General features: G+C 42.3%; 1 protein-coding gene across 2 annotated transcripts in view; it reads left to right on the top strand.

The window, feature by feature from the left end:
* The first annotated feature begins 8,909 nt into the window (after window positions 1–8,909).
* Window positions 8,910–17,617, top strand: part of STAT1 (signal transducer and activator of transcription 1) — a 41,507-nt gene continuing 32,799 nt past the window's right edge. Inside the window, exons 1-4 of one of the 2 annotated variants that reach the window (XM_082630743.1) lie at window positions 8,910–9,060; window positions 9,384–9,536; window positions 12,159–12,287; window positions 13,041–13,185. In XM_082630743.1, coding sequence (XP_082486869.1) covers window positions 12,160–12,287; window positions 13,041–13,185 — 273 coding nt within the window. In that variant the 5' untranslated portion in view covers window positions 8,910–9,060; window positions 9,384–9,536; window position 12,159. Of the gene's footprint in view, window positions 9,169–9,383; window positions 9,537–12,158; window positions 12,288–13,040; window positions 13,186–17,617 lie in introns of both variants that reach the window. The other variant, XM_082630744.1, reaches the window with a different exon arrangement.

Raw genomic sequence — 17,617 nt, forward strand, 5'->3', positions numbered from 1 at the left:
GGTGTGTGTCCAGGGGTGAATTAGGAAGCCTCTTGGTTGCTATGTCAACATTGTCCTAACTTCAGGATTCACAGCTGCTGGTACCACGGCCAGGGACACCTCTCCTATTAGGGAGAGAGATCCAGAGTCATTCCTGGTGGTATCTCAGGCAAACCGCACTAAAAGCAGACACATGGGTAAAAATCTCATGAGGAGATTTTTGAAATGAGGACTGGGAGGAAGATAACAACACTGGCCTTGGGTGAGTGATTTGATCCCTGGGTTGTGTGTTCTTCATCTCTAGAAGAGGTTAGGCTAGGTGGGCTATGGTCCTTTCCAGCTCTAAGAGTCTCTGGTCCCATGAATCCAACCTGAGCCAGGGGAAAGGAATTTAGGATGAGAAGTTCCATCCCTGGTGATGCAGGAGGGGAGGTGGTTTACCGAATGGCAATGCATGTATACAGGCTGCAGGTCTACTTTGATCCTTCCCTTGCCTGGACTGAATGCTAAGTGGTGCCATTGAACAGCTACTGCCCTTAGTAATAGTGTGGGATCTCCCAGTGCCCAAGCCCTGGGGATCTCTCCATGTCTCCAGGCCCTAGAGAAGCTGCTGAGCCAGGTGAGGAAGTCATGATGCTGAGGCATCTGCCATGACCAGCCACAAAATGTCCTGAGGCTGGTGTCCAAGGTAAGCCCTGACTGCAGAGTCAGTGATGGCAGTCCCCTGTGGGGTACTCCTCACTGACTTCTTTAACCCATTTCCCGTCTTCCCGGTAGGTCAAACAAGGAGAAGCTAATGTTTGATGGAAAAGATTTCAAAGAAAAAAAAAAAGCTTTTAATGTAACCTGCCTTCTCCCTTAGAAGAGGGAGATCCATCCTATCCATCTCATCCTTTATACCCACCCACATGATCCTAGATTGTTCCTATGGGACAAACTCTGCACCTGTCCCAAGGCCAATTCCCTTACTCCTTTGCAAGCTCTTGACAGTATTCTTTGGGTGAAAGTGTCTGTTCAATGGAGGACCACAGGCTAACTCAAGGTGCATTTTCCCAGTCTCCACTTCTCTCACCAGCCCAATTTTCTTGAAATTCAAATATATCAATTGGCAGCAGAAGCAGAAGAAATAATTTTAAACTTGGTTTAAGGAGGTAATTTCCTACCGGGAAATACTCATAAACAATTGGATTTAGATACCAAAAAATGTTGCAGCGGCTTTTTTTTTTAATGTATTTATTTTATTTATTTTTGGCTGTGTTGGGTCTTCATTGCACATGGGTTTTCTCTAGTTGCATCAAGTGGGGGCTGCTCTTTGTCCCGGTGTGCGGGCTTCTCACTGCGGTGGCTTCTCTTGTTGTGGAGCACGGGCTCTAGGCACGTGGGCTCAGTAGTTGTGGCCTGCGGGCTCTAGAGCACAGGCTCAGTAGTTGTGGCGCACGGGCTTAGTTGCTCCACGGCATGTGGGATCTTCCCGGACCAGGGCTCGAACCCATGTCCCCTGCATTGGCAGGCGGATTCTTAACCACTGTGCCACCAGGGAAATCCCGCAGAAGCTTTTTATTCCCTGGAAAATATTAAAAGTATGATGGACTCTCACTTATTTCACAAGAATTTTGAAAAGCTTGTAAATATAGAGCCTGGCAGAAGAATGTCAAGGTCTCGTATATGTGATCACAGCCATCTTTGTTATTTGGAGGTAGACAGTACAAGGACATTTGTAGTTTACTCCCTATAATAGAGGCAAAGGCCTCAGTAAGAGTAAGAGTTCAGTAAGCGGCTATTTTTTATTTAGATTCAGAAAATCAAAATCAAGTTCTTGATCCCAGCGTAGAGTTATTTCCAGCGGTGTGAGTCTTGCATTCCAGAAACCATCTTTGTGGGGGTAATGGGATTTTGTCAGGAGATTCTTGGGGATACCTGTTTAGATCAGGATAAGGTCTGCTGCATGAGATGGAAATAAAATGGGAAGGGAATTTAGACCACATTTCCACCAAATCGTACCCCAGAATATATTTTTTTTCTGCCAACTAATAGCAAATAAGCAGCATTTAATGAAGCAAAATGTAAATTTATTTTCAAAATATTAATCACCTTTTCACTTCTCCCTCCAACCATCCAAGACCAATCACAGATGCCCATTTTGCTAATTCCTTTTCATATTATTTTTAATGTAAAGACTCACTTTGACCAATTGTACTGAATATCAATGTCTTTATCTGGAATAAGTGGTGAAAGAAGGCAGCTGCCAGTGGATTTCCTCAAAGTCGTAAGGTAACAAGGAAGGCTCCCCAAAGAACCAGGAAGAGGGAGGATACTTCTGGCAAAGCCGAGGGAATTTTCTGTACCTCACATGGTTCAGGAAGCCCGTGTACTCCCTGCAGTAGCAGGAAGGGAATTAGGGGTCAAAGCATCCTAGTGCTGTGTTCCAACAGCAGGAAATTATAGTCCGAACTGGGCAAACTGGTCTCGCTGTGCACACACTCCAATTTCTGACAGACTATTTTTCCTTTTTTTCAAATTGACCGTGAACATTGATTGATTTGACTGACTGCACTTCTAAGAGTCTGGCTTATTGAAGCATAATTTACACATAATAAAATTCATCCTTTTTCAACAAACCCATACAGTTGTGTAACCACCACTGGAAGACATAGAACATTTCCACCAGAGTCCTCACAAAGAGGACACTATGAAAACATGATGCAGGACATTCTCCACAATATCCTTAGAGTAAATACAGCAAAGAATTCCGTGTGGCCTCTTATGTAGACAGAAGGCTCTATTTAAAATAAATCGGATCATTTTACTCCCTGCTTAACATCTTCAAAGGGCTCATGGTGCTGTGGATTGGCACTTCTTAGCTGGGGTATGTGGATAGAATTCTGGAGAGTCATGAGTTTGAATGGCAGAAGTTAAAGCTTTATTTTCACAAACTTCTAACTGAAACTTAGAGTTTCCTTCAATTAGGAATAAAGGTAACAAACCGTAAACCACACCACATTTTTGTCACATTACAGTTGTTACACTTATCTCAAAATATTGCTTATGCTAAGCACGATTTTGAAATTGCATTCAGCCAACCCACTGCTAGATCTTACTTAATGCCATTAATAAAGAAGCACTTATATTACTCTATCACAACGTTGGTTTTACTATTTTGATCTCTGTCTTTCAATGTAATTGGTTTCCTATTTAATCTTATGCATTTTATTATATTCAACAAAGAACATTAATCTTTGAAAGAGCTCATAGGTTCATCAGACTGCCAAAGGGGTCCATGGCACAAAAAATAGTTAAGAATCCCACCTCTGGATGAAGACTCTAATTCTCAACAGATCTTTCCAAAGTCATATATTATTTAGTTTCTTCTTAGTCTTCAACTCATTTCTCAACACTTCTCCCCAACAATAGCTTCTCATCCTCTAGAATATACACAAGACTGAACTACCTTCAGTTTCTTTCATGGCCCATGCTCCCTCTCGCCTCCCCCTGCTGTATCCTCTCAGGTTTCCAACCCCAGCCCACCTACCCTCTCACCTTAATAACATTCACACATCCTTCAGGCTCTGGAAGGACTTCCTGCCCAACACATATACACACACACACATGCACATGTGTAGGGCTCAGGTCACATCATGCCTCCTCCATATCCTCTACATTACCCAGCACCATTCTTATCACCTTGGTTATAAATGCGTATCATCTGTCTTCATTAGACTCTAAGCAAGCTCTATATGTACAGGGACGAAGAAGCCCTTGTTCACAGTTATATCCCTAAAATCTAGCACAGTCTGCCTCTTAATAAATACTAGTTAATGATTTAGTGTTTGAACTAAAGGACATACAGGACAGTAGTTAGTTCCTTTCTTTCCTTTGCTCCTTGATCTGCCTGCAAGACAAGGCTAGAATTCCCTTTATAACCCTCTGAACTCTAAAATTGTGGAACAGTCCCCGACACTTTACTTCAAACTGATTAACCAAAACACACTTGCTATTGCTCAAAAAACATAGGACGTTTCCTCTACTTCACCTCACTCATGACATCCAAACACTATAGAAATGCTCTGGAATTAGACTGTCTGTTAGCTCACTCTAACTTCCCTTTAATTTAGGTATCTCATGTGTGCCTAGCATTCCAGGCATCTGTCCACCCACAGATGAATCAAGTGTTCCTGAAATTTCCCCTTAATTCCCCGTGATTAAACTCATTGCCTTTATTACTCCCGCCCCTGGTAAAAAGTCCCACACGACTCTCTCTTACTAAGGCTGGACAGGCATCCACTGAGATGTCTCACAGGCTGCTGCAGTTGGAAAGAAGCCTAGAGGCCCTCCAGACAGCGTGGAGATGGGGGAGAGGTTGGAGGGGTGTGGAGGAATGGTGCTCTCACTGAAGTTTTTTGGAATACACCTGTTCTTAATCCTCCTCCCCCTCAATTCTAGCTCAATAGGCTAGAGCCTGTGCTGAGGTCTGAATGGTTGATTTAACCTCTGATTCCTTATCCCAGGGTTATTCATTCAAAAATATTTTTGAGACTATGTAGCAGGCATTGCCTTTTTCAACCGGGGTTTCCTATCTGAACCACAAAACACAGAAAGTGATTTACTTGACTATTTTCTCAGTTCTCCCAAGGATGGTACATAGTGCCATTCTAGATAAACAGGAGAGAAGGTAATTAATACACAGATGCCCCGGGTATTAGGCTTAATTCTCTCATGGAACCTGAGATGAGACAGGCTGTAACACAGCACAAAGTCCCTCCTGTTGTGAGGAGAGATGAAAACAGACAAGCACATAATAAAGGACAGATTTAGTAAGTGCTATGAAGAATATAAATGTGACATAGAGTAACTGGAAGAAATGGTCATTGAAGGTCTCTCTGAGGAGATGACATTTGAGCTGAGACCTAAAGAATGAGAAGAAGCAAGTCCATTCCACAGCTGGGAACACAGCATCCTAAAGGAACAGCATACACATACATAGAACCCAGGCAGGTAAAAGCTGGGGGTACTCGAGGAACAGAAAGAGTCCACAGGGTGGGGAGTGTAGAAGAGCATGGAGGGAGAGGGAGACAAGATCAGATGGTGTAAGGCTCTGCTGGGAGAGTGGAAGGCTCTGGATTTTATTGCAAACGCTTTAGGAAGGAGTGGTGTTATAATTCGTTTCTTCATTATATCTAAGTTTTCATTTGTTTTAAGTAAACATGTAACAAGGTTTCTATAGAACTCTTCCCTCCCTCCAATTCCCCTACTAGGGACCTCATGGGTGTGCAACGTGTGCATCTATAAAGGGCACAACAGTCAGAGGCTCCACACTTGGTTTAGTGCTCTGCCTTTGCCTTCTTGAAATTCTTAATAAGTTTGAATAAGGGGCCTCCTGTTTTCATTTTGCACTGGGCCTGCAAATTATATAGCGCATCCTGTCCTCTCCTAAGGGGAAAATAGATGCCCATTTGCATTCTGGGAATTATGTAAATTGCCCTTGCAGCCCTGGGGACTGGTGCTCACTGTCATGAGGCCAGAAGCTGTGGTCCAGTAAGGTGGGGCCCATCACACACTGGAGGTCTTAGGTTGGTCCCCAGGTCACCTTAAGTAGATAGAGCCTTTTACAGAATGGTTGAGCAGAGCCCAAAGAAACGCTGTCCATGCCTCCTACAACCATTCAGTAAATAACACACATAGTAAGCGGGGCCAAAACGATTTTCTCTGGTCCTGCCAAACTTTCAAAATCATGGTCCGGTGACTAAATTATTCTTCTCCATTATACTTCTTCCTCACTCCCTCTGGTATAATCACCATGAGCGATAAGGTGGGGATTGGGGGTGGGAAGTGGGAGCGACGAAAAAACGCCAGAAAAGGGAGAAAAGACCCATCTGCAGATCTAGAAAAAGACAGTTGAAGAAACAGCCAGCCTCCCACTCTCATCTCTGGATTAAGGGCAGTCAGGCAAGCTGGGTGGGGGTCAGAACTAGAAAAACTAATGAGATCTGAGTTAGCATGCGTGCAGATTGTGTAGATACAAAGTGAGGGAGAAAAAAGGGACGTCTCCAGGCCACGGGAAGAAGGAAAAGATGGAAGAGAATGAGAAAGGTTTCCAGCACATTAAGCAATTAGAAAACGTCCCCCATCCTTTCTCCAAAGTTAAGAGGCACCCAGGCCCCCGCCGTTGCCTTTCATCGTGTCCAGGACCACCATTCTCGGACTCAGGCACGAGGGCGCCGGGCAGCTACGGCTGGGCCGGGGCGAGCGTGCGGATCCCGCCCTCCCGGAGGCGGTGGGAGGGAACCGGCGGCTGGGCGGGCCGTCAGCTGGAAAGCCCCGGTCCCGCGCCTGCGTACTGCTCCCTCCATCTCTACTTTCGCTTTTCGGTTTCTTGTCAATTCTGCTACTTCTCGCTCCCAGACTATTTCCCCGAAAGCACGTGGGGCGGCTCTTCTGAGCAGCCGCGTCCCTCCCGCCACGCGCGGGGCCAGCTATTTTGGAAACGTATCAAACAGCCTGACAGACTGCACCTCCCCGAGTGTACCTCATCCTGGGCGGGCCTGGGCTGCTCTTCTGAAAGCCCAGGACTAAAAAAGGTGCTCGTAACGGTGTTTGGTCTACGAATGTAATACTGCTCGTAATAGACATTAAAAAAAAAAAAAAAAAAAAAAAAGAGAGAGAAGTAAAGAAAATTATAAGAAGTAACCCATCACCCCGGAACATGTTAGGGACATTCTGTAGAGGGTCCAGACTAGCAGGCAAAGTTTGTGTTTATATAAATGCAATGAGAGTTGTCAAGACTTTTGAGCAGGGAATGACTGTATAAATAAGGTGTTTTAGAGAATTTAATGTGGCAAATACAGTCGAGGGGGAAGGGACAGGAAAAAGGTAGTGTAACTGGAACCTACTGTAGCATTCCAGTTCTGAACTGATGAAGGCCTACAGTGGGGTATTATCAATGATGGGAAAACTAAGGCAGATAAAGGCATAGGGGAGGAAGCATCCACAGAACTTGATGACAGTCAGAATGTGGAGAGCCAAAAAGAAACATCCTATTTGCAGCCGTTAAGATTATTTAATTTCTCTGTCAATACTGAAGCTAGTCTCTGTGCAAATTTTACAGTACCAGAAAAAAATATGTTTAACATATTATCTACCTTTCGTAGAGCTTTTCTCAGACATTGTCTGGGCCCTTAGTACAGGGTGTTAGTAGAAGGGGAAGGACTTCTTTTGGTGTCCTGGCATCTTTCTTCACAGAAGGCTGCTACTTTGGTACCAAGGGTCATTGCTATCAGTACCGGCTTTGTGAGGGTGAATATGTGACAAGAGGAAGGAGCATATAGATGTGAGAAGGGAAAAAACTATAATAGATACACATATAAGCATACCTCTGGGAAATTATTTAGAGCCTTTTCCTACCCAAAGTTGCCTTATTATTCTAGGCTTGATTCAAGTCCCACGTACTTAGAGGAACCAATTGATTTTCTGTGCACGCATTCCAAGAAGATCTAGTCAAGGCTGGCCTCAGAGATGCCTACCTGGGGAAGTGACATTTAAGCTTAGATTTTAGCTAAGACCTAAAAGATGAGTTAGCCCGCAAAGAACTTGGGGGAGGGGGACATTGGCTCAAGGGGCTTTCCAGATGGAGAACTACTGGTGAGAAGGCCCTGAGTGTGTGGAAACAGCTTGTCTTATTCGAAGAACAAAAATGCTGAAGTAAGGAAAGAGTGGCACAAGATGGGGTTAAAGAAAGTGATGGGGAAACCAGGGCTTTATAGGTTACATTAAGAAATTTGGATTTTATAAGAAAAGCCATCAGAGGATTTTCAGGTTGGCAAACACATGATCTGCTTTGCAATTAAAAGACAAACCACTCAAACTGCTGTAGGGAATATGGATTAAACGGGAGTTAAGAACTGAAGTGAGGCAGCCATTTGGGGAATCTACTGTGAGGATCCAAATGAGAGAAAAGGGGGGGATGGTGTGGGAGATGGCAAAAAGCGATGAGACTTGAGAACTATTTAGGTGGAAGCATCAACAAGGCTTGAGGACTGGTGGGGGTGAGAAGGCAATGTCAAAGGTGGCTCCTAGTTTTCTGGCATGCGCCAGTTCTAGAAAAAGGGCAGGTTTCAGGAGAAAGATGATGAGTTGGTTCTGAACACAACTAGTTTTCAGAGCTTACCAGACATCCAAGTGGAGAGTCAAGTGTGGGCTGTACACGTGTGTGTGGAGCTCAGAGGAGACGTGTGGACAGGGTACCCGTGTAGAAGTTCTACATATCTAGAAGGACATTGAAGCTGTGGATGAGGTCATCACAGGACAGCCTGAGAACTGTAGGCAAAGTAGACCAAGATCCGGACACTGACCACACTTAACATTGAACGGTTTGGTGGCGGAGAAGGAGCAGAGGATGGGGAAAGGATAGCAGAGGTAGGAAGAAGCAAGCAAAGTGTGTCGGCATCGTGGCCCAGGAAGAAGTGTTAAAGGGTGGAGGTGTCAACTGCGCAGAAGGTTTCTGAGTGGTCAAGTCAGGTGAGGACAGAAAAGCGTCCCCTGGGTTTAGCAACATGGAGGTCAGCTACTAAGCCGAGCATCTAGAATGACGTCTCCACCTGTGTCCTCTGCCTCGAATTCTCAGGTTTGGGGCTGATATAAGGATCTCCAAGTTTGGGCCTCTGCAAACACATAACTTCCTTTTAGCTGTTCTCTAAAACATGTGTAAACATAACCCGCAACTTGCAACACAGAGCTGAGCTTCACCTCTTCCAGGTGGGGGCCCTCCCCAAATTCTAAGGAAAGACCCAGCGGGTTGGCAGAGCAGTGGCCCCGGGGGGGAGGCGGCGCGCGCTCGGAACAGCCGCGTCCGATTGGCCGAGAGCGGCAGTAACGCGGTGATTGGCGGGAGTGGAAGGAGGCGGGGCGTCTGGCACTACCTTTCCTCCTGGTGGTACTTTCGCTTTGCTGCGCTGAGTTTGTGGAGAGACTTAGTCGCACCCGGGACGACGCCGGTCAGACCCCAGAAAGAGCAGAGGAGACCCGGCGCGCCCGGGAGAGGCAGCACGGCCGCGCCCTCGCCCACCTCTGCCGGAACCGGAGCGCAGAGTGAGTGGGCGTGAGGTTCCGGGTGCAGGGGTGGGGCGTTCCTGGCCCGCCGTCGTCCGGGCCCAGCGGCCGGATGCCCGGCGAGGGCGGGCTTTAAAGTGCTAACAGGTAAATCCGTTATCCGGGAAAGAACGCGTATCCCAGGTGTTGTTTTCGGTGATGGCACGGTTGCCCCAGCCAGTTGTGCTCTGGTAGTAAAAAATGTCTTGTGAAATAGAATCCTGCGCCCCTCCCCCGCCGAAAATACTGCATCTCCCTATTTACCCTCATTTTTCTCTCTTTTCCGCCCCTTCCGCCAGAGTCATGTTTTTTTCTCTCCGCAGAAAGTTTTCATTTGCCGTGTGCCACCCCCAGAGAGCTAAGTTATACGCTCGCACCCTGTGCAAGCAAACCCAGCAGTCTTGGCATCTGACGTGCTGTGTGTAGCCGCTGCTTGTGTTGAATCCCCAGCCCTTCGCTGGGGCACAAGGTGACAGGTTAGTAAAATGTTCATGGAAACGAATGAATATGTGACTTTGGAACTTAATTATATATGTCTGTATTTAAGGATAAAAGAGCTTAATGTGCTCCTGGAATGTAAAGTGATAATTAGTTCCTGCAGACCCCCAAATAATATAATTAGTCTTTAAAACAAATTCTGACTAGTACCAAAGAGTTTGGGGGAAGAAAAACAGGTGTGTGATTGTGCTTTAAATGTTGTTTGTATAAGTTGGATAGTTTGTTTTTATGGGACAGAAATAAGACTTGAGCCTCCAGCACAATCCAGTTTGCAGTTTAATGCAGGACTCAAACTTGTTGGACCATAATGTGGTTTGCCCTTTACTTTCTAATTCAATCTGAAATCTACTCGATTTCAACTCAACAGACTACTGTTGAGTACATAATATGTGCAGGACACTGTCCACAGTGCAGACGAAGTTTAAAGAAAAGACAGTCCCAACAACTCTGAAGCTTACATGCTGCAGGGGAGACATCACAGAGCTTTTTAAGGAAGACAGGGACTGATGCTCTAATAGAGATACAAAATGCAATGAGGCGCACGTTAATCAAAGCTTAATTGTCTCTGGGTGAGTCTCAGACAGCTTATGGAAGAAGGGCTATTTGTACCTACTTTTGAATGCTGGTAGAATTTAGAGAGGCAGAATGTGGAGAAGCTGTTTTCAAGGGTGAGTGACAGCTGGAGCAGTGCAGAAAAAAAAAGTAGGTAATTTGGTGACTGGGTTGCTTTGTTAATGGGTGAAAATAGGGTCAGAGTGGAAATCAGCCTGGTAATGGGCAAACTAGCAATTTTGAACTAGAGAATGATGTGAAAACCCATGTGCAGCAGAAGGCCAGATTGGGAAAGAGTGTTGGAGGCAAGGTGGTTGGAGGTCTTGGGACTGGAGAGGAAGAAGTCAGGTGACTGGGGGGTGGTCTTGCCACCCCTGTGCTGGTAACAAGTTTTGTGAGAAGAGGGAATGGATTCTGGAATGTTAGCATGGATTTATTGATCACCTGCCTTGTGCCAGGTGCTGTATCTGTATTAGGTCATTCAGTCTTCAACAATCACCCTGTTGAGAGGGAAGTGAGTCACTTGAGGTCACTCACCTAAAAAGAGGTGTTGCAGTCCCCGCTGGTTGACACTCTGGCCAGCATATTTGCTTTAGGCATATCCTTATTAGACACCTAGTAGGGAGGGAGAGCGCCAAAGATTTAGTCTTCCACTCAGGTGAAATAAATTCGAAGTGAAAAATCAAATTGCTACAGCAAGTGTAGCAAAGGTGTGGACTTGGGTCCATTCGTACTGGTATTTGTGATGGTGACTAGCTTTGTAGCCTCACCACATCCTTACCTTCCTTTGGAAGGAGATTTGTGGAGTAGACATGACTTCATGCCTGCACAGGTATACTTGCCAACAAGCATGCATACGCTCTTCCACGCCCTGCTTGAAAATCCAGACCACTTCCTCAGGCCTGGTAGGACAAGATTCACTTATATCTACTCTGAATGTTGTCAGCTGTGCGCTGATGCAAATCCTAATTTACGCTGTGGTGAAGAGAGGCTTTTCATTTTCCTAATGGATGTTCGGACTTAAATCAGGTATTTTAATTTTTAATCTTCAGAACTGCTATGTAAAAGTTGACTTACTGTTATCCAAAGAAATAGTATTATTTTATCCTTTCAGATTACATTTAACAATGTTGTTTCAGTCTTTAAAAATTATTACTTAGGTTTAAGAATTTTTGTGCAGACTTATTGTTTGCAGTAGGCAAAGAGGAAAATATTTCCCTTTTAAAAGATATATAACCTGGGAATTCCCTGGCGGTCCAGTAGCTAGGACTCTTCGATTCCACTGCAGGGGTCACGGTTTTGATCCCAGGTTGGGAAACTAACGGCATAACGCTGCATGCCGTGCAGTGTGGCCAAAAAAAAAAAAAGATATATATCAAAAATAATTCATTTTAATCACGTGAATCATAAAATATAAAACACCAGTTTAAAATTCTTTGGGTTAAATTACAAATGTGCTATAATTTATAAGAGCAATTTCAGGGAGAGTTCTTACGATTTGTCCTAAAGCAAATCTAATTAGTGTTTTCCATTGGTTTACTTGATAAAAGTGCAGATTCATTTTAAAGGCATATGAACACCTACTGTATGCCCAGCACTGTTCTGAAGATACAGCAGTGAACAACCCCCCCACTCCCAAATCCTTCCCTTCATGCGGGGAAAACAGACACTAATCAAAATTAAAAAGAAAATATGTGGTAGGTCAGATGGTGGTAAGTGCGGTGGAGAAGAATACATCAGGGAGGAGGGATAGTGTTTTCCAAGGTGAGAGGTGGTGTCAATTTAAATAAGGTGGCCAGAGGAGGCTTCCCTGAGATGCTGGCATTTGAGCAAAGACCTGAAGATGTGTTTTTTGGAGAAGAAAAAAACTTTGACCCAAAACTCAATTTAAAAACAGGCTTTGAAATATAGGCACCATTTTAAAAGTATATTTCAAAGACAAATTATGTTTTTAATTAAGCAAGATATTTAGAAGAAGCACAATGCTAGACAGGCTTTCTTTGGAGCTGTGGGCTTCCATTTGTGATCTGTATTCTGTTTCCCTATAGGATGTCCCAGTGGTATGAGCTTCAGCAGCTTGACTCCAAATTCCTGGAGCAGGTTCACCAGCTCTATGATGACAGTTTTCCCATGGAAATCAGACAGTACCTGGCACAGTGGCTAGAAAAGCAAGACTGGTAAGGAAAACTCACTTGACAGAAGAAGGGGGTTTTCTACACTTTTAAAACAACTTGTTGATTAAGTGGATTGGAACTATGTTGACTGGAAGATGAATCTCATCAGTAGCCATTGGGATTACCTGTTGCAGAAAAGAGTGTTGCCTTGAAAAATGGCATGTGTCTCTAGAAAGCTAAATGCATTCATTAGTCATTAATTTTATGTATTTGTCGATTTAATTATACATCCTCCTAAATGCTTTGCACAAGTTAGATAATGCTGATACCAATTATTCTGAAGTTAGGATCCAGGTTATAGAAAGAAGTAAGTTAAAAGTAATAATTAAAGCCAAGTTTTGGTAGAACACTGATTAGAAGTATGAAGAAAGTAAAAAAAAAAATCAAGGAAATATCTCTTAAAATTGGTATATGTTCTATTTTACAATTTATTGTTTGCTCATTGCAAATATTTCAAATGTTCTGGAAGTATTTGACGTAGAAAGTGAAGGCCCCTGTTGATTTTTTGCCTCCAGAGATAATCGCCATTAACAGTTTTGTGCACAGTCTTGGAGTGCTAGAATTTTTCATGCTAATTGTAAATAATAGAAATATTGTACAAACTGCTGCTAATAGCAATGGCAATTTCAAAAGAAGGAAATAAAACGCAAGAATACACTTTAAATTATTTTTAGTCATTTCAACATGGAAAGCAGTGTTTATTTTGTCGTTTTAAAGTAGTATCTAAATGAAATGTGTAAATTTTGTATCTCCTAGGGAGCATGCTGCCAATGATGTTTCATTTGCTACCATCCGTTTTCACGACCTCCTATCGCAGCTGGATGATCAATACAGTCGCTTTTCTTTGGAGAATAATTTTTTGTTGCAGCATAACATAAGGAAAAGCAAGCGTAATCTTCAGGTATGACCTGGTTTTTGCGTTTAAGTTGAAATGTTTCCATGTTTACATAAGAATTTTTTTCACTCAGCAAATACTATTGAGCACACACTCATTGGTATTTAGAAAAGTACAACACTATAAATAAACTACCTACCGTTATGTAGTAATATTTTATAGCAGAAGTAAAATATCAATTCATTTTGTAAACACATAAGGAGTATTCAGGCTGAAGGGTATCACTTAGACATGAGTAATTCTGAGAGAAATTCAATGCTATGATCTTGTCTTATTAAAAGCCGTTGATATTTAAATTGAAGAAAAAGTGCTTTATTTTAAGAGCAGTGAGCTGTAGTAACATGTTAAAGCTCAAAGGAGCTTTAGTGATGAGTCCAGTCTAAGTGCTTGGTATACAGATGAAGAGTAAGTCCAGAAAGTGTTGAAAGTTTTGATGTCTCTAAGGCTCAGTAGTGAGGTGGTGAATTGGAGCTGACTCCACCTTGCCATGCTTCTGCTGAAGTTGCCCTCCCTTGGAAGAAAAAGTCAAAGGGAGTTGCACGCAGGAGAGAGTATGCTGCAGAGTTTTGGGAGTTCTTCATAAGTACTCCCAGCATCCCTTAAGCCTGGCTACCATTTTTATTTCGGTATTAATGGAACTTTTCTGTTTTAATGGAGGTGAGTGCTGTCATTTTCTTGTTTCATTCCTCACAACCAGACTGTTCAACTTAGCCAGTTAGAAGCTTTTTTTCCCCCTCTGTGAATGTGTATATGATTTTATAATACCAGTTAGTGGGAAAGCCAGATTAACTTTACAGAAATTTGCTCCCCTACAGATTTCGCTTGATAATACCTGTTATAAAGAGGCACGATTGCCAGTATTTTGCAAACTAGCTTTGACAAAACAAAAACTGAGGAGAATATCTTTGGTCTAATTCAAAGCAGAGACCAACAGATAAATTAATTGGGGAATATCATGGATAATTTTTGTATCATTTGCATTATCTCAGGATACTAACAAGATAATTGGGCCCAAGAACAATAAAATCAAAGTATTACAGGAGCTACATATGGAAGTACTTGTTTTTGGGGTTTTTTTTTTTGGCGGTACGTGGGCCTCTCACTGTTGTGGCCTCTCTCCCGTTGCGGAGCACAGGCTCCGGACACGCAGGCTCAGCGGCCATGGCTCACGGGCCAGCCGCTCCGCGGCATGTGGGATCTTCCTGGACCGGGGCATGAACCCGTGTCCCCTGCATCTGCAGGCAGACTCTCAACCACTGCGCCACCAGGGAAGCCCAGGAAATACTTGTTCTTTTAATCAAGAAATAATTTAGGTACCTGTGCTTAATTGGACAGTTAAAGCAGCTTTTGTTATAGTTCGTAAAAAGAATATTTTGATTTTATCAAAAATAGCTTATGTAGAATTTAATAAGTGCGGGATGAGCTTCTTTTTTTTCCTTTAAAGCTGGTATTTATTTTATTGAACTCAGTAAGTACATAAAACTTAAAGATTCCACATTGTCATGTATGCAGCTATTTCCTTTCACTACTAAAGATAATAAAAGTATAGCCACTGCCTTTGGAAATGTACCAACTCACTGCAGAGCATGAAAGTATATAATAAACTAGTACATGTTGGTTAAAGGGGAGGTTTTTTTTTGAATTTTATTTATTTTTTTATACAGCAGGTTCTTATTAGTCATCAGTTTTATACACGTCAGTGTATACATGTCAATCCCAATCGCCCAATTCATCACACCACCATCCCCACCACCCCCGCGGCTTTCCCCCCTAGGTGTCCATACGTTTATTCTCTACATCTGTGTCTCAACTTCTGCCCTGCAAACCGGTTCATCTGTACCATTTTTCTGGGTTCCACATACATGCGTTAATATACGATATTTGTTTTTCTCTTTCTGACTTACTTCACTCTGTATGACAGTCTCTAGATTCATCCACATCTCTACAAATGACCCAATTTCGTTCCTTTTTATGGCTGTGTGATATTCCATTGTATATGTGTACCACATCTTCTTTATCCATTCGTCTGTCAGTGGGCATTTAGGTTGCTTCCATGACCTGGCTATTGTAAATAGTGCTGTAGTGAACATTGGCGTGCATGTGTCTTTTTGAAATATGGTTTTCTCTGGGTGTATGCCCAGTAGTGGGATTGCTGGATCATATGGTAATTCTATTTTTAGTTTTTTAAGGAACCCCTGTACTGTTCTCCATAGTGGCTGTATCAATTTACATTCCCACCAACAGTGCAAGAGGGTTCCCTTTTCTCCACACCCTCTCCAGCATCTGTTGTTTGTAGATTTTCTGATGATGCCCATTCTAACTGGTGTGAGGTAATACCTCACTGTAGATTTGTTTTGCATTTCTCTAATAATTAGTGATGTTGAGCAGCTTTTCATGTGCTTCTTGGCTATCTGTATGTCTTCTTTGGAGAAATGTCTATTTAGGTCTTCTGCCCATTTTTTGATTGGGTTGTTTATTTCTTTAATATTGAGCTGCATGAGCTGTTTATATATTTTGGAGATTAATCCTTTGTTGATTCGTTTGCAAATATTTTCTCCCATTCTGAGGGTTGTCTTTTCGTTTTGTTTATGGTTTTCTTTGCTGTGCAATAGCTTTTAAGTTTCATTAGGTCCCATTTGTTTGTTTTTATTTCCATTACTCTAGGAGGTGAATCAAAAAAGATCTTGCTGCGATTTATGTCAAAGAGTATTCTTCCTATGTTTTCCTCTAAGAGTTTTATAGTGTCCAGTCTTACATTTAGGTCTAGAATCCATTTTGAGTTTATTTTTGTGTATGATGTTAGGGAGTGTTCTAATTTCATTCTTTTACATGTAGCTGTCCAGTTTTCCCAGCACCACTTATTGAAGATACTGTCTTTCCTCCATTGTATATCCTTGCCTCCTTTGTCATAGATTAGTTGACCATAGGTGTGTGGGTTTATCTCTGGGCTTTCTGTCCTGTTCCATTGATCTATGTTTCTGTTTTTGTGCCAGTACCATATTGTCTTCATTACTGTAGCTTTGTAGTATAGTCTGAAGTCAGGGAGTCTGATTCCTCCAGCTCCGCTTTTTTCCCTCAAGACTGCTTTGGCTATTCGGGGTCTTTTGAGTCTCCATATAAATTTTAAGATTTTTTGTTCTAGTTCTGTAAAAATTCCCATTGGTAATTTGATAGGGATTACATTGAAACTGTAGATTGCTTTGGGTAGTATAGTCATTTGCACAATAGTGATTCTTCCAATCCAAGAACATGGTATATCTCTCCATCTGTTTGTATCATCTTTAATTTCTTTCATCAGTGTCTTGTAGTTTTCCGCATACAGGTCTTTTGTCTCCCTAGGTAGGTTTATTCCTAGGTATTTTATTCTTTTTGCCGCAGTGGTAAATGGGAGTGTTTCCTTAATTTCTCCTTCAGATTTTTCATCATTAGTGTATAGGAATGCAAGAGATTTCTGTGCATTAATTTTGTATCCTGCAACTTTACCAAATTAATTGATTAGCTCTAGTAGTTTTCTGGTGGCATCCTTAGGATTCTCTATGTATAGTATCATGTCATCTGCAAACAGTGACAGTTTTACTTCTTCTTTTCCAATTTCTGTTCCTTTTATTTCTTTTTCTTCTCTGCTGTGGTTAGGACTTCCAAAACTATGTTGAATAATAGTGGTGAGAGTGGACCTCCTTGTCTTGTTCCTGATCTTAGAGGAAATGCTTTCAGTTTTTCACCGTTGAGAATGATGTTTGCTGTGGGTTTGTCGTATATGGCCTTTATTATGTTGAGGTAGGTTCCCTCTATGCCTACTTTCTGGAGAGTTTTTATCATAAATGGGTGTTGAATTTTGTCAAAAGCTTTTTCTGCATCTATTGAGATGATCATATGGTTTTTCTTCTTTAGTTTGTTAATATGGTGTATCACATTGATTGATTTGAATATATTGAAGAATCCTTACATCCCTAGGATAAACTCCACTTGATCATGGTGTATGATCCTTTTAATGTGCTGTTGGATTCTGTTTGCTAGTATTTTATTGAGATTTTTGCATCTGTATTCATCAATGATATTGATCTGTAATTTTCTTTTTTTGCAGTATCTTTGTCTGGTTTTGGTATCAGCATGATGGTGGCCTCATAGAATGAGTTTGGGAGTGTTCCTTCCTCTTTAGTTTTTTGGAAGAGTTTGAGAAGCATGGGTGTTAGCTTTTCTCTAAATGTTTGATAGAATTCACCTGTGAAGCCATCTGGTCCTGGACTTTTGTGTTATTATTGTGTTACTGTCGATTTCCTCTTTTATAGATGTTAGCAGTTGCCTTATGTATTGAGGTGCTCCTATGTTGGGTGCATATATATTTATAATTGTTATATCTTCTTCTTGGATTGATCCCTTGATCATTATGTAGTGTCCTTCCATGTCTCTTATAACATTCTTTATTTTAAAGTCTATT

The sequence above is a fragment of the Mesoplodon mirus genome (genome assembly GCF_964341445.2).
Source record: "Mesoplodon mirus genome assembly, chromosome: 8".
Taxonomy (NCBI): domain Eukaryota; kingdom Metazoa; phylum Chordata; class Mammalia; order Artiodactyla; family Ziphiidae; genus Mesoplodon; species Mesoplodon mirus.